Source organism: Cheilinus undulatus, linkage group 22 (genome assembly GCF_018320785.1).
Source record: "Cheilinus undulatus linkage group 22, ASM1832078v1, whole genome shotgun sequence".
Classification (NCBI taxonomy): Eukaryota; Metazoa; Chordata; class Actinopteri; order Labriformes; family Labridae; genus Cheilinus; species Cheilinus undulatus.
In genome coordinates, this window is record NC_054886.1 from 11,847,377 (window position 1) to 11,871,533 (window position 24,157).

Sequence of the window (24,157 nt, forward strand, 5' to 3'; positions counted from 1 at the left end):
TGTAAAACATCTGTATAGCCTAGTAATCATTCATGGTTGTGCAGATTCCCCAGGCACACCTTGACTCTGACACACCAGCGTACCTCGTTACATCATCTGAGGACCACTGCTTTAACCTATCAGAACACTTTTTCTTTTTTTTCAAGATTAACATAAACCACATATGTCAGTGCAAATTTGACATTTGACAGCACTGGAACTGTGTTGATTCTGAACAGTTCCCCATGTTTCTGGCGCCACCTTCAGGTCAAACTTTATTCTGTTTTTTTTTTATTATTATTATTATTATTATACTTCATGCCAAGTGGCATCACAAGCAATAGTAATAGGCTATTCCCTCCTTAAAAGCTAGTGTTTTTAGTTTAAGAAGTATTATATTGATACATGTTAACATATGAAATTACCCTGAAAAAAAGATTAAACCCTCGGCTTCAGACCGTGAGAGAGAGGAGCTTTGTTTATGTTCTTGTTTTTATAAAGATTTCTCTCCAGAAGTTTTACTTCTCTGGTCTGTTTATCCATTCACATTGATTGAAAATATGATTTCAGGATTCTCTTGGGCAATCCCGTGACTCCTGGTGTGATTTGGGTTACACTTGCAACTGACTGACTATTTAGACTGACTGATCTTAAAGGAAAATCAATAGCTATTACAACTGTAGACCGTTCCTTTATAACATTTGGCCTGGCACATGTCATGTGCACTGCCTGCCCAAAGAACATATTTAAAGTAGACTGCAGGAGATTCTATGTGTGATCCAGACTATCATGATGCCTTCTTGTCTATCCTCTTTCTACTGCAGCTGTGAATTCATGCATATATGTTAGAGCATGTATGTACAGATGCACAGGTGCTCAATCAGTATTACAGCAGGAGGAGAGATGTTCAGTTCAGAGATCATACCCTGTAAGAAAAACATAAATGCTACTCCATCATGTCTGGATTTTCCAAAATAGTAAATGCTTAATGTTAATGTTAGACTAATGTCCCCCATAGGAGCACACGGCATGATTTAACACACACCATGCAGACAGACAAGAACAAACAGAAAGAAAAACAGCAGATTTCTGTGAGATTCGCTTGCACTTAACATTTTATTAGTAATTGATTATCTTTTAAAAACCCTACAAAAGACAGGATGTATTTGTTAAAATGATCACTATATCAAAAAGGAAAAAACACCAAAACAACCAGATTCTGAGCTGCTCTGAATTGAGGATTGATATTCCTTGCCGGGATGACCCTGGATATGCTGTAGGAAAGATGGATCTCTGTGAAAATAAATTATGCAAACTAAGGATAAAGATTGGTCTTCATTTTATAACATTTACTCTGGGGGGAATTACTTTTTAGATCCAAAGTGGCTTGAAAAAGTTTTTAAATAGCTAGTAGTTTTGAGATTTGACCACCTGGAATCGGAGCATGGCCGCTAGAGGGCGTGAGTGTGCCTGATAGTTTTGTCAACTATGAAATAAATAATTAGAGGAAGCCACTGAGCGCTCGCGCTCCGCTAGCTTGGATCTGCTGAAGTTAAGCGTTTGAAGGAAGATTATTGTAAATTGTAGATGTCCTGGAGGAAATTTGCTGGTTGAAAGGTGTGTAAATATTTTCTAGCGTTTTATCGTTGGTACTGTAAACTGAAATCCAGCAGAGAGCGCAAACTAGAGAGAAAATCAGGCCAATTAACCACATAGCATAAAGCTACTCCTAGCTAGCTTGCTGAATTTATTTAGACTGTCTTCCCTTCTTAAAACCTGTAAAAATTTAAAAGAAATTACTGAAACAGATTTTGCTTGCTTTGCTTTTGTCAATAACATTTTACAAAAATGAACAGAACCGTTTAAGGTTGAAGTGTAAGCTTTAAATTTTTTAAAAATTAAATTTGTAGGTTGGTTTTGTTAAGCATTGGTAGTAGCTTGAGGAAAATATTGCTTTTTTTTATTTTTTAAGTCAATATCGAGTACAAAGTTCACCTTTATTGTTTATATGGAATAAGCTGCATTGCCCAACGTGTAATAGGTAAATTTATTTATTTATTTATTTTTGTTAATAGGCCTTTGTTCCGAAATATTTTTTTAATTTTTACTTTAACCTGTTAGCATATCCGAACTTTTCTTATTCTGACGTCATTTCCGGCCAGTCCATCCTTTGCTCAACCTGCTGAAGTCCAGGGGACCTGCAGAGGAACTCGAGGAAATCTAGTTTTTCACAAACACAATTTATAAATAGATTAATTTATTATCCAGGCCTGTACTGAACATATCAAATGTTACTTTTGAAAATGTGCTTCATTTTAAATTTGTCTACCTGTGATTTTGTTGCCCAAACATCCTAAGGTCAGCCATGCCCCTGTCTGCTTTTTCCTTCCCGGTCCCTGAGACCCGAATCCTCAGAGCTGGCAGTCAAATCTTCAAGTTCAAGATCAGAGGAGGCAGCAGCCCCAGGCAAGCCAGTTCTTCACATCCTCTCAGCCATATCTGGATATCTGCTCTTTTCCCCTGTTGATAGAAAGAGAAGTAAGAATTAAGGAAAGGAACAATCCCTGATATTACTGAGACAACACAGCTTAACAGCTGAAGAGTGAAGACAAAATCAGAGAAAATTAGCACCTTCATAAACAGAGTCAGTGAGTCACTTCATTTGTAGTAACGGCTGGAAATGGAGACTTTATCCAAGATTTGTCTCCAAAAGCAGCTATAGTTATCCAGTGCAACACAAGCAAAAAAAAAACAAAAAAAAAAACTGTTCTGACTAGAAACTGTACTTACTGGTTTACTGATGGGGCTTTTTACATTCTTCTACGCCCAAGGTAACCCCCAAGTAAAAAAAAAAACAGCATCAAAATTGGTAGAGTAATTGCTGACCAAACTTCAGAGTCTAGGCTCTAGGTTAAAGCAACTGCTGTAGGTTTAATTACTTTCATCTTCCCATCATTATTTTCTTCTCTTTTATATCTAATTTTTAAGCAGAGTAAAACCAGAAAAGCTCCGTATAAGTCAAACAAACAGTGCAACCTGCAAGAAAAAACTATAAATGGATGTTGCATCCAATTGCTGCATGACTCTGCTCTCCAGAGTACTCAAAAATGTACTTTAATCTCAGGGAAACATTCATACATCATTTTAATTTCAAGGCAATACAAAACCATTTTTAAATGGCAACTATTACACCCTGTGATATGTGCTAATATTACACTTCATCTGCAAAAAAGGCGATCTAAGACTCTGAAAGACCCGTCTACATTTTTTAGGATGTGAAAAACGGTTTGTTAATGCTTTAAAAATATCTCTTCCTTTTTGAGTGAGGTGTTTTATAGTTATTTAGGAAAGGTACTATCTGTGTTGCACAAGCTCTGAAGTGTTCAGCCAAAGCCTAAAAAGCCGGTGATACAACAGCAAAAGGCATCAAAATATAAGTCCTATAGTCAGTCAAAGATTATTGTTGAAAAGTCCCAGAGCTAAAGTTGCTAATACTGTGTAAAAACAATGAATGATGCAGGAGTTTTGTATAAACAAAATAATGTGTAAAATATTTGTGCTTCTTTCTTATCAGTGGAGAGGAAGTCATTGGAGGACAGAGCTTCAGCACCGAATTTGAGGTAATCATGAGTACTGCTTAGCTCCATAAGCATTTATAATTTCAGTGATAAATCACTGTCATTAAACCTATAATTTAGAAAATTAATTTTCTACTTGATTGATACTGACATTTTTCATATTGCTCTTTAATTTTTCTCCTTCTTTCAGGAAATTGTCAGAACTGTTCTCGGCAACCTTGACAGTCTTCAGCCCTTCTCTAGTACCAACTTCAATGTCTTTCCTTGTATCCTTTACAGTGAATTCATCACTTTGTTGACATTTCTATTTATTTATTTGTCCATTAGCTTTCTATGTCTCCTACTGTTCAACCCTGTATGAATACTGCGTATTTCTCCAGCAGATTTTCTCATAAAGACGTATTATTTCAATTAGTATTTAAACATCAACATTTATGTTTTAGTGAACCGGTGTTTGGATGATCCAGATTTTTATCAGATCAACAGCAATGGATCTTCTTTGCACACCTGCTTAATTAGTAGAACTTCTCCATATTTGTTTAACTGTAACTACCAGACAAGAAGCCGTGGGAGGACGCGTCGAAGACTATGTGCAAACAGTGTGACAGGAATCTCAGAGCCCATCCATTTACTTTAATTGTCTACCTGGAGAAAAACATGGTAAATGGTGAGGATGACTATATATCAACACAGCTGTGTCGACATGTAGCCGCTCAAAAAAGGCATCCTATTAAACAGTGACACATACTTTTATATAACACACTGTAATTATGACAATGTGTGGCTCTTTTGCATCTTTATTTTCTTGTTTCAGGAAGGCTAAGAGGGGGGAAGCTGAACTTGGTAAGTTTTTCTTTTGTTTTTCTTAAAGTAATGGTAATAAAATGACGAGGAAGAAAAGGACACTTAATAACACTTAATTTTATTCATAAGCAACAATTAAAAGACAAGGCTAGAAAATTGTTTTCATAGAGCATCAATTACACAAAGAGAAACTGAAAGGGCTTTACACAATTAAGAAGCAGAGCTTCAAGCACATTACAATACATAAAAAATGCATTTTCTGACATATAATCCCAATTAAATGAGCACATTAATGAACATAAACCCAAAAGAAAATATATACATACCAGGGTTAGCAAACCTGCTAATTTACATCCACAGTCCTTTGGCAGGTAACACAAATGAGGCAGAACAACAGTACTTACAGTGTGCAAGCACACAATAACAAGAGCAATGTAAACTGAATAAAGTACAGGCTTTAAAGTGCTATATCAAGTGCAAGGATACATGTTTGTGTTACAGACACAGGTCAAGAATCAGAAGTTATATAAAAGAAAGAGCATATAGCTGTTATAGCAGATAAAAAAACCAAAAACAAATCATGCTAGAACAACAAGAAAATGCTACATAAAAGTCACATTGACATGCTTATGCCCCACACATGCATACAGCAGTAAAATCATCCAGACAAAACAATAGTCATTAACATATTTAACAGTTATATAAAGGAGGCTGGTGTAATGCATGCATACATACAAACATGTAAGCATGCATTGCACAGAACACAAAGATAAATATAAACTGCAGTGTTAGGTGGATTGGTGCAGCTTGAACTAACAAATGTACATGCAGCAGATCTGCCTACCAATGGGCGCAGGTTTGATTTTATTTGAGCCAGTTGTTTTTAAAATGGGGGTTGATGGTGGTGTATGTAGGGCATTCTCACAGGTGGTATGTTGTTCCAGATGTTACTACCCCTGACTGACAGCACCGTCTGTCCAACGATGGGGCGTTGAATGGCACCTCACAGTCTCCTCTGGCAGTGGTCCTCGTGGTTGTGTCCCTATTAGCTTTCAACTTCACATATTCACCTAAAGGCGATGGGAGAAGTCCATGTAGTATCTTATGTACAGAGCAGGCATATTTAAATTTATTAAAGCTGTCAAAACTCAAAAGATTGCATTTCTCGAGGATGTAACAGTGATGAAATGAGTGCTTTTCTGTCAAAGATTTTTAAGGCCTTTTTATACCAGTAATGCAAACAATGTCTCGTCTACCTAAGGGTTTTGCTCCAGAGGTTACTTTTAGCAAACAAAATATTACATCAGTTACATTTATTTATTTTGTGTTTGGACTCAAACCATGTAGATTATTTTCCAAACGGTTTAAGAAGCCTTTAACTATTTAATTACTCTACTGGGACTTTAGTCTCATACACTGTCGATTAAAATGATTCTTGAAAGGGGAAAAAATCAGACCATTTATGTCATGTATGACAGGACTGCACTGATTTTTTTTCTCTTTTGATATTTTACTTTTTCCTTTGGTTAAACATTTCTGACCGGAATTTTTGTTATTGAATATTGTGGAGATAAACACAGTGTGTATGCACTGCTCTAATGTGACAACATGTTTTATTAGTAAGTCTGAATCACATTTATGTAAAAAGGGTAAAGTATCCACCCATGCTATGTATCATTTATTCTTTAGTCTTTCATTTTCTGTAGGAGAAAGACACTGCACATTATCCACCGGTTTCTGAGCCTCAGTCAAAGCGCTGTAGAAGAGATTCGCCACTAGAGGAGGCTATAGTCCAGCCCTTCATCGCTGACTTGGAGGCTGAAAGTGAGGGCTTCATAGCGGGGTGAGTGCTGTATCTAAGTTATGCTTGTCCTGTTTAACCATGAGTGAACTTGTGGTTCCTAGAATGTTCCAAGAAACAGAAACTGCAATCAGATAGATAGGTTTTCATTTAGATTCAATTTAGACTGAGAGATCTACTTTAGCTCGGTCTGTACAATGTAAGAACAATTTTACTAATCACTTACACAGGAACACCTGTTTAGCTGTGCATTAACATCAATATTTAAACCCTCAATTACATGTGAGTGAACGATTCATGCAGGCGTGCAGACATGATCAGGGGATCATCATCAGAATGAGGGAAAAAGGGGCCTTGAGTGACTTTGAACATGCCATGGTTGTTGCTGGTGTAGTAAGCTTTCATGTGGATTTCAATTCAGACCCTATCTGATCTTTAGTTATCCAGTTTTGGTGAGCCTGTGCAAATAATCTCGGCTTCCCATTCTTGTTTCCTATTGTGGCAGCCAGTGTGGCCTTCTGACACAAGGAGTTACTTGAGTTATGGTTGCCATTCTATCAGCTCAAACCAGTCTGGTCATGCTTTTCTGACCTCTGCTAACCAAAAAGGCGTTTTGGCCCAGAAAACTGCTGCTAACTGAATTTTTTCCCTTGTTGGACCATTCTCTGTAAACCCTGGAGATGGCTCACTGTTAAAAAATCCAAGTTAAACAGCAATTATTTGCCAGCCAGTTACAACTGAGGCACATTCAGAGTCACTAAAGTCACCTTTCTTTTCCAGTCTGATGCTCTGTTTTAGCCTCAGAAGATCGATTGTCCATGTCTGTATACCTTAATGCCTTTTTCTTTTTGCTTTTTAAAAAGACATTTACTTGAATAAGCAGTTGGACAGGTTTATCTAAAGATAAGGATGGGGCTCAGTTTGTACTCTTATCCAGATAGGGTATAATACTGCTTTTATTAGTTAAACTTTATAACTCTGGGGGTATAATATTTTATAAACACTATGCAGGAGAGTAATTTCCATGTCACTAACTGACTCTACTGTAAAATGGTCCTTCTTGTAAGAGCAGTAATTTGCATAATGTACCACTGAAGTTAATGGTAGCAATCACTTCTTCTTGTACTTGCTATTGTACATTTTCTCACAAACCTGTGAACACACAGTCCCAAGCTCTTATTCATAATATCACCAAGCATCTATTCTGACACGTACATGCGCTCCAGTGATTTTTTGCGGTTATGAAACAGACAAGAGGCGAACGGGCGCCACCTCAATCACACTGACAGTCAGATCAGCGGGGCAGAAATCATCATTTAATCTGCACACACGTCTTCACCTAGTTTGTGTTTTAAATAAACAAGAATTTTCTCTTTTTGAACCTCAGAAACACACTCAGATGCACAAACTGTGTAAACATCCTGCAAATAGCAAAGCCTCAAGCATCATTACCTGTTCACAGGAAACCAAATGTCAGCAATTCTCATTGAATTATATTCACCACATTGACTGGAGCACTTAACATGTCATAACAAAGGTGCTACACATAGGCACACAGAGGCGCTGTGTGAGCGCTGCCAGGGTCGTCTGTTCTCAGAGGCTTCTTATAAACTACTTATTCACCGCCGGCAGTCACCAGTGTGTGTCTCCACACTGCTCTAGGGAGCATAAAAGTTTATTTTTTATATATTCTGCTGGTTAAACATGAGAAAAAGGAAAACAGTTTCAAGGAACAAGTGTGGTCAAAAAGTGTCAGCTGCTAGAATTTTCTTCTTTGAGCCCTCAAAGGCACTTCAAAAATGTGTACTTGAAAATGCAATGAAAATGAAAGCTCATGTGAGGATTTTTAGCTGTTTGTAATTAACTGAAATAAATATTGAGGCCTCTTTATTCAGTACAGAAAACAAGCAGGACTATCTGCAGGAATATTGATCATTTCTTTATTGCAATTATTATGGCAAAAAGCTGCAAGGTCGAGGTTTGATGAGGCAACTCAAGGAAACTGCTAGAGATTTTTTATTGTGAAAATCAGGGCCAATACTGAGACTGATTGTTTGAAATAAAGATTTTCTTTTCAATGCTTGTTTTGAGGAAGATTCCCACTATGCCAACATTTTCTCCCATGTTTGATGACAAGAACAGATTAGAATTTGTTTGGGGTGTAATGGCAATTTTTATTTGTCGCAAACCATCACAATTCCAGGGTCACAATTCAGTGCACATGACAAATATGTCTGAATTCTTCCAACAGTCCGCAGTCAAAACGGAGAAAAACAGCAACCATAGATGACAGTATTACCCCCAAATTTCTGTGGCAGTATTACTCGTAACTGTTGGCTAACAGCTTTTAAACAGCCAAGGAAGACGAAGAAAACAGGCCTAACAAAACACACGAAAAGAAAAGTTATCTGTGGTTGCAGATGCAGAGGAGTGGCGAGATCACTGGCTATTAACTTCTGTTTTTTTAAAAGCCTCTGGATGTAAAAGAAGAGAGGGTTTAGGACATTAACGACACTAATACTTTTAAATGCTTTCAGTGTATATTTAGGCGCTCTTTTGTGGTCTTTCATTGACAAACACAAGTCAGGATTTTGCACAAGTATGCACTCTTTAGCCGTCGTTCTCTGCCTCTATATATCCACATATAACATTTAATATGCAGTGTACTAACAACTGTGTGACAGCGTTGTGGCACGTTTCATAAAGCACAAACATGATGCCTTAAAAAGGCTCTAAAATATGTGCTTTTTTTTCATTATTATCTTTTAATTATTTATCCTTCTCAGTAGATATTAAACTTTATATTTCTTTGTTGCTTTTTTTTTTACTTCTTTTTTTATCTGTTTTTTAAGTCGCTTTTTTATGGTAAATAGAACACATGCTTAAGCTAAGCTACACAATAGACAGCTTTAAAGTAATATAATGAGGAAATTTAGAATCAGGTCTTTAAATTTGGGACTTCATGTTCCTTGTTGTTACCAGTGAACCAAACTCGTACCAAACTGTGACCTCTCTGTAAAAGATCTGTTCTTTGATAAAGCATTAAATTGACTGGCCTAACAGATAAACTGCTACTGACATAGCCTATGCAACATTATTTTTTGATGGCAGCAAATACTGATGTTAAACTGATGCCTGTATGCATCCTGAGAAAGAGCCTTTTTCACATTTTCTGCAGTCAGTATTCACTTTAGGTGATGCGTTTGCCTTTTTGAAGAAAATATGTTGAGACACTTTGTAAATGTGAAGCATGTTAACATTTCTTCTTTGTCCACAGGTGGTGCTAAAGCACACACAAATGCAGCTCCTTGCTGGAGTTATTATAAAACCCATCCTTTTTCAATCACGTTTATGACTTTTACAAACAGTTACTGTAAAACTTAAACAAAAGCCCATACTATTTTAAGGCCCAGTCCCTTTTGCAGTCCTATTTTGAGGCAGGCCTCATTTGCAAACCTCTTTGTATTTACAGTTATTTGTGGCTTAAATAACACTAGATGACTTTGGTGTTAAAAACATTATAGTTTATGTATCAGGACAAATACATGAATACATAAAGATGAACTTCAACATCAGTCCAAGAGAGACAGAAAAATGCTAGCATGCAGCATGAGAAGCAAGATCACTCTTTTCAATTCAACTTGTTGATATCCTTATTTTTAATACCTAAGAATAATGAAAGAATCTTGTATTAAAACATGTTTTGCCCGTCTTTCACAGGCTACATGATGACTTATGCACTAGAGAAGAGACGATGAGAGATGATCCAGGACAAGCTGACAAGGTGACTCTTTCATTCATATTTAACTGGTTAACTGGCTTGTGTCTAATCAGAGTTAAATGAAGGCTTTTATTTTAACCTATAGCTGTTTATGGGCTTAAATGACTGACACTGAATTGATTCCAACAATTAGTCATACAGTGTCAATCTCATTACACACTTTCGTTTCCTCTCTTCCACTTTTATAAACACACACTCACACTTGTAGCATCTCCGTCTTTATTGTAGCCCCAGGCTAACATCAGTGCAGACAGGTAGGATAACAACTGTGATTAGGGTTAATAATAGCATTACATCAGATGGAGAGTCTACGTGTTTCCTTGTGTTTCTTGTGATGTGCTTCAGTTTGATTAGCAACAAAAACCCCAAATTACCCAACACACATCTCTACGGCACTTCATCTCATCTGATCCTGTTGTTTTTACACTTGTTCGCTCTGACAGTTTTTATCTACCTCATCCGTCTCTCGCTTTTTCCACTCAAATTATTTTTAGGTGGAAAAAATGATTTAAACCAGTAATGTCAGCTCACTGGGGTTACTTATTATCTGAGAAGGATCTGCCAATGCAAGTCTACCAGCTTTTTAAAGAATTACGTTTAAACACCAGTCATTAAGCATTAGCTTTGATGGCAAAGAAGATACGTTGTCAAAATACAAGCAAGGATTATAAATTAATGACTTCATGAATGAATTCCATTTAGAATTTAAGCTGATTTAGACACTTTGTCACTAGTTTGACAACTTCAGTCCTCAAGAAAAACTTCACCACTCACCAGTAGGGATGGGTACCAAATTCAATACTGTGATAAGCATCTTGTGTAGGTGACAACCAAAGTCTACAGCCTAAACGCTGAGCCAGTATAAAGAACAGTGCTGACGTAGAGTGGTGAAGTGGTCAATAACATAAGAAAAGTTAGCTGTAGATGGACATATTACCTTCCCTCATGGAAAATGACAGTGTAATTTTTCCAAGAATAAATTGGTGACACCAAACGGCCAGTAAACTCTTCATCAACCTTTCAGAACTTACCATAACAATCATATTTTACGGAGGGAGTTAGGTTACAACTCAAGTCTATGTGAAAACTATCTCCACCGATGCAGCACCTTAAATTTTTGTAAAGAGAAAATGCTGTAGTAATTTAAAAAACAATTAAAAAACATTTAATTTAGGCTACATTTGAACTTCAGCATAGCTGGTGCAACCCAGAACAGAATGCCTTAAAATTTTAAGCTTACCTAACTTGAAACGTGAAGATGAGAAAACTTTGTATAGTCATTAAAAAGCATAGTTTCTCATCTAGCTCGTGATTGCATGTTTATGTTTGATTCAGTTCTGTTAAAAATATTTCTGACTCATGTTCCTAATTTCACTTGTCTAATAAAAGATGGAAGTTGTTATGATTTAAATTGAAATGTATATGAGTCCAAGGAGACTACTTAGTTGCCACAACCATCACATAAATATTACAAAGCTAAATCGAGTCTGCTGGTGCCACTTCCAGGTTTGGACAGGAAGAAGGTTAGCTGTTCGGGGAAAGCTTATTTTTCTTGTTTGAGTGAATTTACAAAGTTATCTTAACTCATTTCAAGTTCAGTCAACTTAAAGCAGCCTGAACTCTTTACTTTTTAGGTCACACATACAAAACAACTTTTGTAAACAAATGCTGTTTTTGGCAGTGTGCTGTTAGCCCACACCTACAATGCAGCAGTGTTTAAAATAACTACATAGAAATAATCAGTCTTTTTACAGGAAATTTAAGGAAGTAAACTAGGAGGGTAGACATGTCTAATGTTATAGGAGATGATACTTTTTCTATCCATTCTCTACATAAATCTGTAGAAGACATTGCTCTGTGAAGTTTTTTCTCTATTAGACTTACTTTACCCCATACATACAGTTTTAATACATGGAAAAATCCTTGCCTAAAGTAGTAAGATATGGTAAGACCATCATCGCTTTGTGTAAAGGTTCATGAATGGTCATTTAAATTGTTATTAAATTGTTATGAAGTTGTTAAATCTATTATATCCTCCCTTCAGAAAAGTTAAAATCTTCTCTTTCAGAAAGGTACAAAAGGGTCTGTTGGACCCCAGCAGAAATCAGGCATCAGCACTGTTGGAGAAAGTTGGACTCCAGGTAAACTGCATCCAGGAAATAAACAGGAAATGATACAGGAGGAGGAGGAGGAGGAAGAAAGCACAGATTCTGTCTTTGGAAAACCTAAAAGACCAGGGATCCTGACTCGACTGGCCAGGTTAGCATGATAGCACATTCACACTTTGAACCTGAGCAGTCACATTCACTGTAGTCATGTTCAGAGTGGAGATGATGATGATGATGATGATGATGGTGATGCTTTCATTAACCTAATTTTAGTTCTGAATGGCTGTTTAAAACCCCTGTGAGGTGTTTCAGTTGGTTATATTTGAAACAAGCCTGAAACAACACTAGTGGCTCTTAAAGAGCCACAGAAACAAACCAGATGGTCTTTATGAAAATAGATTATTTCTGAGTGAAATACAGCAGAAAAAGGCTCCTCTTTACACTTTCTACTGAAAAGACACACAGGACAGGACTGGTATAAGATCAGCAATGCCCAACAGATGTAGGGATGATACACTCACCAGTGTCGACGCAAAATGAAAGCTTCAGCTCCCCTGGTTAAGCATAGCTGTATATTTGAAGAACACTTTTTAGGTTTTAATCCCACAAATTATAATATTCCTTAAAATGTCTGTTGAAATTAGCTGACATTCCAGGTAGGGGTGTAAGGATCCATTAGTGTGGATAGGTACATTGAATGTTTTTATCTAATATCCACTCAGATTAATTGAAAGTTAAAACATTGATCTACACTGTCATCTTAAAATACGCTTTTATTTCAAAAATCCGACCACATGTATTTGCAGTTTCAGACCAGCTGTGCATTGTCCATGAAATTTTAAACAAGCTAGCTGTAGCTGAGGTAGACAGTTGCTAGCAGCAAGCAGCCAAAATTAGGACAAGAAAATATGTATGTGAATTTGGGAGTTTGTGCTGAAAAGAACTCATATGATTGTATGAATCCTGTATATCTTTCTATATGTCTCTTTTTGCAGCCATGTGTTTCCCTTCTCCTTGTTCCTCAACGATCCCTGAGAGCCGTGGCCGTCACACTGAAGGTTCTGCTGGTTCCAGTTGTGGAAACTCACTGGGTTTGTTTATAGTTCTGCAGTGTTCAAACTGTTTCTTGTTTCTGCTGGAGCAGTATTTAGAAGTGTTGAACGCTATTTTATATCGATGATATTGATTTTCATTCTGTTTTGAGAGTTCTCTTGCTGTCAGCGATGTTACAGTGGTTATATAAAAACAAGACTCTTTCCTCAGAGCAAGAATGACTGTTGGATACCAGTTTTAACATTCAGCTGTTACTTAGATGAAAGTGACCATTAACATATTTGTTGTTCATCATACTTTCTATAGAGTTAGAGTTCATAGGATTCAGTTGCTACAATTTGTACGTCATGTTTTGATGTTATGTTGGTTAGAAATAGAAAAACAATCATCAGACTGAAGGTGGTGTTTTGTTCTGAATCAGATGTATGTTCTGTAAATCCCTATGTCTGACTTCCTGTTTGGGTCAATCTGCTCAGTACAGCCTGATACATGCTGGCCCTACTAACAATAGATTCTGCACATATCTTGAGCTTAATTGATCAGAGAGTAGTAGCACTTACAGGATGTGCCACAGACTTTGGACTGTGGTGTATATTGTGGAAAACCAAAAATAGAATTAAAGGCCAGTTTTCACCAGAATGCATGGAATAGATAGATACTGTAACTGTAAGCTACAATTTCCACATAGATAATTTTCAAACCTTAACCAGACATTTTAAATGATTATTCATCTTACGATCACTCACTAGTATAGACAGCAGTCTGTAAAATGATTTCTCAGTGAAGATTATTCCTGCACAAGCTCTCACAAAAACTCTTGTGATGAAACACAGTTTTTGGAGTACAATCAACATCCTCATCTTGCTGCCCTGGCATGTGTCAGTACAGCTGCAGCAAAAGTCAAAAAGCAGGGAAAAGAATAAAGGTGAGGTCTTGGCTGACATGAAGGTAAAGTTTAGTCTGTGTGTGAGCTGTGAAGGTACATAACACCTGGTTTTTGATGCTACCTCGTCAACAAAATCAGTTGTAAAGGCAAATAGCATGACCCACTGCAATTGTCTTACAACTTCTGGTCTAGCGTGTTTTCCTCCAGTTATTGTTACATCCTCTTAGAGAACAAATAATTTACATATTAAATAAATAAAATGAATGCTAATCAAAAACTTGTTTCTGATAAATTAGATAAATACTATTCATGGCTCTTTTCCTAAAATTTTGCACAAAGTCAAGTCTGATTAACCTGACATGAAAGATAGGCTATTTCATATATCCACTGCATGTATATATTTGACATTAATCTGGGAAACCTCCCATACAATGTGTTTGGGAAGGGCTGGAGTTTTTTAAAAATTCTCAGAAGTTGATTGGATGAACGTTCTGTCTGTCACATTGATTACGGGCCGATCAGAGCAGCAATACAAAATGAGGTCATATTGTTCTAACCTGCCAAGGCAAATCCATTACTCAAAGTGAAAAGCAGTGATCATTAACTGGCGGCCTGGGGGCCACATGTAGCCCCCCACAACTTCCCATCTGGCCCTCAGAAGATTATCAAATTCAGAAAATTTAAGAGGGATAGAATGTAATATTTTTGAATATATACAGTGCTTAACAGATTTATTAGACCACCTGTCATATTTGTATCAAAGACCATCCAGCATCATGAAATGCTTTGATGTGGACTCTTTCATTTTCAGTGAGCTCTCCATGTTTTACCATTTTAAACAGGAATGAGGGATTTCAAACTGAATTCACCCAAATTTGAGTTGGTTCACTGGGCTTCTCTGAGAAGTCAGAAATGAATCAAGCATAACATTCAACCTCTAAAACTCATTTTTCTCTTCAGGAATGCAAGTAAATAACTATAATTTGACATATTGATCAAGAAATATTAATGTGCTTTACTATTTTTTTTTCAATTTTTTTTTTGTAAATTTGAAAATTCATGGATAACAATAATAATTATATTTTAGCATTAAAATATTTGGGTTAAAGAGCTTCTACATATTGGTGTATTAAACATTGCAGAAACATAAAAAATGATTTTGGTAATTACCAATGCTGTTAATTTAGGGCAGCTGTGGCATAAACCTTACTTTGGTTAGGGTTAGGGTGGTCTAATAAATTTGTTAAGCACTGTATTTTGGGGCTTTTTACGCCTTAATTGATAGAGGAAGACTGGCATGGTATATGTCTACTTAACAGTCTTATCTTGATTATAGCTGTCATTTTCACATCAGTTTTCCATGCAAGACTCTTTGAGAGTGCAGTTTCCCTTCCTAAGAATCTACACTGAAGATCTGTTTCTTCTGTGGCCAATCATATTTTTGTATAAAACTCAGTAATAGACATCATGAGGAGTCCAGAAATATGTAGTTAAATATTTCAATCGTCAAAGGTGACAGGGGCTGATTTCACAAGGCTGTAAGTTCGGTTAAAGGACAATATCATTAAAAAAATATGTTAATCAGGCCAAAATATGGAATTTATTCTAGTTAATTTCAATGTCCGGCCCCTATGGCGTCTGTCAAGAAAAATCTGGCCCTTGAGCAAATGGAGTTGATGGCCGCTGGTGTAAAGTTTGTATTAAAGTTTGGATTTAAGGCTAATTAAATTCCTTTTACTCTGGTTATAGCATGGCAATAGCTAAATGAATCATTTTTATGATCAATTTTTGTATTATTTTCCCCCAAGTGTGAGAATTGTTATTCAAAATAAAAAATTTCAGCAGCTGGTTTCAGCAAAACATCACCGTCTTTCATCAGTATGCGGACCATCCTAAGATCTCACAAGAACCCTCTAAAGGAAGACAATGTACTTTTTTGCTTAGATTTTCCACGTCTAATGAGGTGTGTACTTGTGTATGCTTTTGTCCTCATAAGTGCACACCTTGAGCTCCTGAGTGTCACCTTGTGGAAACTCCACTTTCCTCCTGTCAATCTAAATTAGCTAAGTGTTCCATCTTTGTCGGAGGGGGTGCGTTCACCTAATAAGTGCATGTTTTTGTGTTTGAATATTTGGACTTGATGTTCTTCACCTTCTAGAAAAAAATATGCCAAACAAGTTGATAACTTTATGAAAAGATTGTGAGAGTGTGTTTTTGTTTCTGCATCACGTGTCCGTGCCTCCATGTGTGTTTCTACAGGGGGGTAAATGGGTCAGCTGAACTACAACATCATCTTAGAAACAGGAAAACTTTGCCTAATCCTCTCCTTATATTGTCATAGAGCCCAAAATAACACACACATCATTTATCTTACAGTCACATCTACTTTAACACACAATACTCTGTCAAACATCATACAGACTCACAAAAACAGACACAAGCAGTTGTATCAACCCCACGTTCATTTAAAACATAGACATACATCATGCCCTTCTATAGAGACGCGTATCAAATTTAATAGCCTACACACACACACACACACACACACACACACACACACGCTTGAGATTAGAATAACAGGGCAGAAGTGGAAGCGGACACATTAATGATATTATAGTTATTCAAGACGCCATGGTTTCCACGGCAGCCAGGAACGACGGGGCCACTGAGTGATACAAACATCAGTCACCCGGCTGAGTCACACTGCAGAAATGTGTATGAGAGAGAAAAAGGGTCTCAAGTTCAGTTTAGCAAAGTTCATTCATGTCTCCCTCCTTGAGGTGCTGTTGTCCATTCATGTTCATGGTCTCTCGCCCCCTCTCTCTCTCTCTCTGGTTGGCATGGAATCAGAAGAAACACACACCCCGGCTGTCCATGTTGCTTAAAATCAGCACACTAATTGTTTTGTGGGTGGGGGGTTCAGGTGATGATGTCACACATTCCGTTTTCCATTGACATAGCCGGAGTGGGAACGTTCGGGGTAAAGGGGCCATAAGATGATAATTTTGTTTTCCTTCAGGCGTGTGAGAGTGGGGATGTGTGTGAAAGTGCAGCAAGGGAAGCCTTAGCATCCTAAATAATGAACTGCAATAAGTTGTCCCAAATAGTGATAAAAAGAAAATGTTTTGCCAAAGTTACTGAAAGGAAAAATGAAATGGACAAAAAAAAGTATGTATGGACACAGTTTCTGAGAGGTAACCAAATGTTATTTTCGTGAGTAAGGAAAAACTTTTAGACCTTTAAAAACTTTTTCCTTTGCATATCCTACCCAAATACCAGTCAAAGTAAATTTGTTATGAATTTTTTATTATTATTATTATTTTTTTCTTATTTTATTTTATTTTTAAGCATCAGGGTACATTTGTGGTTGACTTAAAAAATCTGATTGTGCCTCAGAAGAAAAGTGTCTTTTAAATGTGGTTTATTTATGTTAGTGATTCTGGTCTTTTTTAAAAGTTAAGATAATATTTAATTGATCCTCAGAGGGGAAATTTGGCTTTTGAAGCAACATAACAACAGAGAAAGAAGGTGGTAAATATACAATAGAACTCAAATAAGAATAAGAAACATGCATAAACTAAATGAAATAAAAATGAGAAGGAAAGTCAATAGCAATTAAAATGACGTGTGTGTAGAGTGGCATGATACACCTTATAGTAGTGGTTTCCAAAGTGGGGGTCGGGACCCCGGGGGGTTCGCAAGATACTGAAGGAGGGTCACAGGATGCTTTCCAAAAAACAAAGAGAAATTTAATATGATTCAAAGTGGTACAAGTGGTACATTTGATCTATAATGTCATTCACTGGAAACGACTTTAAAACAACTGGCATTAATTGATTTTTTTTTTCTTTCAGATTATCTTTAATTTAAACCAGTAATTTACAATCTTTTCGTCGCAGCACTTCTATTTTTATCTTTAAAATGATGAGCCCCTTCAGGACCCATATGAAAAAATTGATGCATTGCTGTCAAAGATTAACATCAACTTTGTTTCGAGTGAAAAAAATCTCAGTAGAGCAGGTCTACGAACATTTGCGCCTACCAAAAGACCTGTCTATGAACCATCCAGTAAATGTGCTACATTGATGTAAGCTGATATGTGAAAATCTAATTTTTGATCTCAGAGCAGACGAACCCTGAAAGCTCTGGCACCCCTAAGACCCCTGGTTAGAAACTGGAAACCAATGCTTAAAGACTAATCCCTACATAAAACATAAATAAGATAGAATAAAATACACCAGGAGCATGATTTATAAAACAATAAAACCCCAAAGTTAAAGCTCATGTAGGGAACTTTTAGTGTTTGTTGATTTGTCCCTGTGGACTCAGTGCCGTAGACAAAGTAAAAAAAAAAAAATGTTCTCAACTTAAACTATCAACTTGACACTTCGGCTGACAGCTACTCAGCCGCCAGCTTGTGACTCGTTGTTACCAATTATCATGTAAATCGGTGCATGTCTAATTCCCCAAAAATGGGCTTGAGTGAGAGAAAAACGTAACGCATTGATTACAATAGAGCTCCTTCACCACTCAACGCTAATAAAAATCAATCAAGCTCTTAGAATTATTTTTGAAAGTTCTCTTTTTGACATTTTATCATGCATGTTAGCAGTCTGCTCTACTTTGTCATCTTCATTCATGTTAAAATAAAACAGAACTGCAGACACGACTCCAACTTTTCCTACCTGCTTAGGATAAAAGGAGGCTAACATTGATGATATAGAGTAGTGTCTAATGTTTTTGAGTACAAGTACTTCTTGGCTTGGTTTAGGTTTTACCCCAGGTTTTAAGGGCTGAAGTATTTTCATTGTAGTGGGTCAAAGGTCACAGAGAGCATCTGCAGTCTGTCTTCCTGAAGGGTACAAGACAGATGTGGAACTGCTGCTGTAGCTGAAGACATAAATGAATCAGTGATGAATATAACACCTGGGATCCGACCACAGTACAGTGAATTCAAAACGTGAGTTTGAATCATACACTGGAACACATCCAGCTGCAGTTTTCTCACTGAGAGTTTTGTGAAGACAAGATTTTTCTTTAAAGTTGGGTCATTTACTTTTATGGCCTAATATTAGTAGGGTATGGTGTCATAGCAGACCCACAACATCACTTATTCCCGACCCGGCCCTAGAGTACTTAAGAAGTCTTTCTGAAAACCAAAAACCTCAGGAAAGCTGATTCTGATTACTTCTGTTCCTTTCACCCTGAAACCCAGTTTCTCATGGATACTCAACGTAAGAAAACAAAGGACAACTGTTTTGAAGGTTTTGACGTTTTTAGGAAGTAATCACAGCTAGCTGCGGTCTGATCCGGCAATTTTTTATGGTTGTAAATATCCAACAAATAATCTCAGAGTCTATTTAAAGATTGTTTCAACCCGCAGGAGTTTGGGAGGTGGTTGCTAAGCCGACATCTTCTGTTCAGGACAAGAAGGACGAGAAGCAGAGACAGGCGTTTCCAGCAGTATGCCCATCATCTGCCACACAGAGTTGACCCAAACCCACAATATCTTCTGACCTAACCCTGCCCTTCCTCCTGGAACCACAAATGGAAATCCAGGCAGGCTTTTGTGAGTCTGTGTGTGGTGTGTGTGCTCCCATTTAGTTTATTTCCCTTGTAGTCTGTATCGACTGACAGCTTAGGCCTACAGTGTTATTTTAGTTTGACGCCACCTTTGCATGCACGGGTACGAGTAATTCTGTGTTCAGCTGTATGTGGTTCCATGTGTTTGTGTGTGTGTTTATGTGAGATGTAAAGCTGTGTGTGTTCTTACTATTGTGGTGGTGCAATGATGGAAAACCTATCTAGTTTTCCTCTGTGTCACAGCAGCGGTGCCCCTAATGGTTTAAAACAGAGAGCGAGGATGGGGAGGGTGGAGGGACTCAGAGATGGGAACACTGCAGAAAGAAGAAGCTGGAGAAATGAGTTAAAGGAAATGCTTATATTCTAGAGAGAATTTGACTTTTCGCAGGTACAAGCGGAGAAGACAGTGAAATGGTGAAAAAGGGAAAAAAAGAAAAGATTGAGTGGCTCTCAGCCCTGTAATCGTGGGTGTGTCCACAGCTATAAGTGCCTTCACTCTTACCTGTGTTACTTACATCCCTGCATGAGGATCAGACCAGACGCTCACCTGTCAGTGGACACACCTGCACTGCACTCTTAAGGTTGCACTTCCTGCTCTACGGTCCGTCTTCAGGTAAGAGGGAGCTCTTTTCTATACCTGGGAGAGAATCTAGTGCTTGTTGTTGGAATAGTCCTTTAAAGTCTGATATTGTGGGTTGTTGCAAAGTCTGAAAAATTATTCATACAAGTCACATTAAGTTGTAGATTTGGGGGAAAATTATTGTCTAACCCAGTTCAGTCCCAGTGGGAGAAAGTGTGTAATTTATGGAGGTATTCCTTGCATTTCCCACTTTAACTTCAAGATTTTGCAGACTTTCTCAGCGTTGGGTTTTTTATTTGGAGGGCAGTGCTATAAAAATGTGTGCATATTGTTTTCTCTTAAAAGATCTTGATTTCTCAGCTGGCCCTTTAAATTAATTAATCTTGGATATTTTGTGACAAAGGAGTATGAGATCTCTTCAGCACAGAACTGATGCAAACAGTGATGCAACATTAAAATATTAATAACGTACACCATGCTGGTGTTGTTTAGTGTTGAGTAACAAGTAAGTGAAGATCCTCAACTTTATAGAAACACCAATAACCCATGTGCAAAGCTGTAAATGTCCCACTACTAGTTACTGTGTATTTAAAAACAATACTGTTGCTTTTTATTTTGTTAAAATGCAAAACAGTGCAACTCATTGGTCACATTGCTGCCAAACTGTTCAGTCAGTGTCAGGCTAATATAAAGAAAAAGATCGAATTGTTTTTAACCTAATAATGTCTCATCATAATGATTGTTTTTCATTAAAAACAACAAAAGTTAAACTGAACTGAGCTTCTCTCGTAGATGATGTGACATTTGCATGTGCATTTTCCGATTTTTTCTATCGTTGGTTTTTGATCTTGACACTGGCGTGTTTGCATATGTATTAGGAACAGAAGAATCTGAACTCTTACTGGGATATCGTTAGATCAGATGTATTGGTGGTCTTGAACGGCAGCCCTCCCACTTTCCTCCAAAACAAACCGAACCTTCAGGCATGGAAACCCCACATAAGAGGAAAAAGCCGGGCATTCCCCCCCCTCCCTGCCCCGCCAGCTGACACGGGGTTAATGTCCTCACACACAGTCCTGACCTGTTAATTTGGTCGTACCAGGAGCGTTAATGGCGTCCCCTGGGCTGTTGCCCCATCGCCATGGCAGTGATTCCCAGCGCTCCAGTCAGAAGGAAGCGGAGCTGGAAATAGCTGCCATTTTAGAGGTCAACGGTCAGGATCACCGAATTCCAGGGAAATCATGACTTTATTTACACACGTGTGGGAGTGTGTATATGTAAGGGGCATTAGCACGTGAATTCATCGAAGCTCATTCATGCATATGGGCACAACATGTGTCTACATGGAAAAATAGAAAAACATAGATAACAAAAGAGATGCATCACCTTTCCTCTAGTTGCGAAACCATTCAGGTACATTATTTCATTGACGCCGCTGCCATGGCTTCAGCTGCTATGCCTGTAAGAGTCAGTTCTAACATTGTGTACATACGTGTGTCAGCAGGTAGCTGTTAAATGAGGCAGATTGAAAAGAGAATGAAAGGCTGTACTGTCTTTATCCACATTAGCTGTTACTCAGCTGAGTGACACACAGGCACAAATGCATGGGAAATCACCTATTAGGTAAGGGGCTCTGGGCAACACTTGGATTTAAAGTTCATGAGGGGATCAGCTCAGGATCAGTGAAAACTCACCATTTACCCTACTGAACATTAAGAACTTCTAGTTGTCTTGATTTTTCCCCTTTGACTAAAAAATTGTCAAAGGGATTTTACACTGTCAATGTTAAAATTATTTGCACAAACAAACCTTTAAGGTCTTTGGTTTACTCTTTATTTTTAATGTGTGTCTTACATACTGTGGTGTTCTTTTTGGACCCTCCAGGCTGCCATCCAGATGTCGCTCTGCATGACCTCACATTTCTGCCTGCTGGTCCTTCCAGTGATATCACTTCTTCTCTTCTCTCCTATTGGTTGGAGTCATGATGGCCCCACTCCTGGATGTCACTTGCATCGTGAGTAATAATGGACCCACTTTAAAAGACTGTTAAAGTTCCTCCAGACATTCTAAATTTATTAACATACTTTAAGATATAATATGAAAAGATTCATGGGAAAAGTGGAATGAGATTTTCTGTTTGTTTGATGTTGTCACAATAAATTTGTAGGGATTGTTGCTGGTACTGCACCATCACTCATCACTCTGTCTTCTTCATCATTCAGCCTTCAATGTGACCATCCGCAGTGATCGCCGGGGCACATGTAAAGGCACCCACCTGGTCTATGCATGTGTGGGCTACTGTGAGTCCAGCGCCTTCCCCTCCAGATACTCAGTGCTGGTGGCGTCAAACTTCACCCACAACATCACCTCTGCGTCTCGATGCTGCACCATCAGCAAGGATGCCAAGGTAAGGGGCTGAATGTTCATTAACATTGTTTACTGTTAATCTTTATTATAAGTTAATCATGTCTTATGTCTTGTCTTCCTAAGATCAAAGTACGCCTTGACTGCCCTCGAGGCCGTCATGAAGAAATGGAGATCCTCACAGCCAAGGCCTGTCGATGCGACATGTGTCGCAAATCTCGCTACTGACATACCCAGCATGCACCAGGATGTGAACCACAGTACAGCTCCAATATGGATAAATGATTAATATTCAAGATTTACAGTGATGCAAAAACTTTTTCTATCTTTGCCCACTTGAAAACTTTAAAATGAATTCCAAATAGTTGCTGTAAATGTTAGTGCGACTGACTCTGTGTGTGTTTCGGGGAGGTTTTCAAAAAAACTTGACTGATTTGCATTTGTGTTAAAGGCCAAACCTTTCTCATTTTTTACTTTGCTTTGAAGCTTGACACTTGACCTTTTGAGCAGCTAAAAAGTAGTTTGACTATTAATCTGTTACTCAGTAGCAGAAAAGTACACAGAATTGTGATTAAACAAAATCACGACTCATTAAAGTCTGATCTCATTTCACTTTTACATTCAGAATTAATAACTTTACATTTCAGGCAGTAATGTGACTCTATATTGACTTTTAATAAAACAGTCATGTACTGAAATCAACATCAAGCCCAATAAAACAAGAAGTTTAACTCATTCTTTGCAAAAACCACTATACACAGAAAAAAGACCAAAGAATGTACAAATTTATTTATATTTATGATTTGAGCGTAAAGACATTTTGTAAATAATATCTATTGATGAAACCAAAGAATGTTGGAAATGTCAAAAATGAAAAGAGAAAGAATGCACTGTAAAGTTTTGTGATGAAACTTTTTCAATAAATTTCTGTTCTGCAACTGTAAAAGAAGTGGACGGTTTATTTTACTTGCTGCCTAAATATCACAACAATTTTGTTTAATCAAATCCAGAAAAAATAACAGGTTTATTGTATTAGTCATGTTATTTTTCACTGTCCTCAACAGCTTTTTACATTTTTTGAAACCACTTGCAATAAAGTTTCTAGTCTTTTATTATCTATTTGAGAGATTTATTTATCACAATATCTGTAGTTAATTGCAATCTTTTTTCTTGATCAACTGACATCATTCCTTCTATTTAATCCACTCTAAATTAAGCGGGCAACCCAGTTATCCACTAGCTTTAATGGTGACCATTGCATGCTAAACCACTGGTTTCCATTTATAAGTTTGCCAAAGATCTCAGAGACGCCCTCTAAAGTTTTTAGAATTTCATATGAATGTTCAATTTGCGCATTCAACCAAAAACCAACGATAAACTAACAAGATAGTCTAAAAGAGGTCCTTAAAGGGAAAAAAAAAGTGCATGCAGGCTTAATCTGTTGGGGATCTTATCAATGAGGCCAATCAAAATTGATGTTATTTCCTGACAGACATGTAAGGTAAATCTTGAGCAGGCTTATTTAGATAGAGGTTTAGGATGGGGTTGGCATCAGGGAAGAGAAAATGAGAAACAATTTAGCACCCTTAGCTGTAAATCTGGGTGTGTCCTTAACTATAGCTCTTACCTGGGTGCCAGTC

The 24,157-nt window shown here is 37.5% G+C and overlaps 2 protein-coding genes across 5 annotated transcripts; both read left to right on the plus strand.

The window, feature by feature from the left end:
* Window positions 1-1,475: 1,475 nt before the first annotated feature.
* Window positions 1,476-19,523, plus strand: LOC121504150 (membrane-anchored junction protein). 4 transcript variants are annotated; one of them, XR_005991437.1, is made up of 11 exons: window positions 1,500-1,596; window positions 2,338-2,445; window positions 3,554-3,599; window positions 3,748-3,823; window positions 4,114-4,224; window positions 4,372-4,400; window positions 6,068-6,204; window positions 9,883-9,946; window positions 12,012-12,202; window positions 13,047-13,142; window positions 19,415-19,523. XR_005991437.1 is itself a non-coding variant. In XM_041778784.1 (10 exons), the coding sequence occupies exons 2-10, from the start codon at window positions 2,345-2,347 to the stop codon at window positions 13,084-13,086; spliced, it is 795 nt and encodes a 264-aa protein (XP_041634718.1). In that variant the 5' UTR covers window positions 1,476-1,596; window positions 2,338-2,344; the 3' UTR covers window positions 13,087-13,497. The 4 variants fall into 4 exon arrangements, 2 of the variants coding, with proteins under 2 accessions (XP_041634718.1, XP_041634719.1); XR_005991438.1 differs by lacking the exon at window positions 19,415-19,523 and adding an exon at window positions 19,374-19,391; XM_041778784.1 differs by lacking the exon at window positions 19,415-19,523 and having other exon boundaries at window positions 1,476-1,596; window positions 13,047-13,497.
* gpha2 (glycoprotein hormone subunit alpha 2) lies at window positions 19,490-23,319 on the plus strand. The gene is made up of 5 exons (XM_041778787.1): window positions 19,490-19,559; window positions 20,108-20,174; window positions 22,031-22,167; window positions 22,376-22,560; window positions 22,644-23,319. Exons 1-5 carry the CDS (start codon window positions 19,538-19,540, stop codon window positions 22,743-22,745), a joined length of 513 nt encoding a protein of 170 aa, XP_041634721.1. The 5' UTR covers window positions 19,490-19,537; the 3' UTR covers window positions 22,746-23,319.
* Window positions 23,320-24,157: the final 838 nt, after the last annotated feature.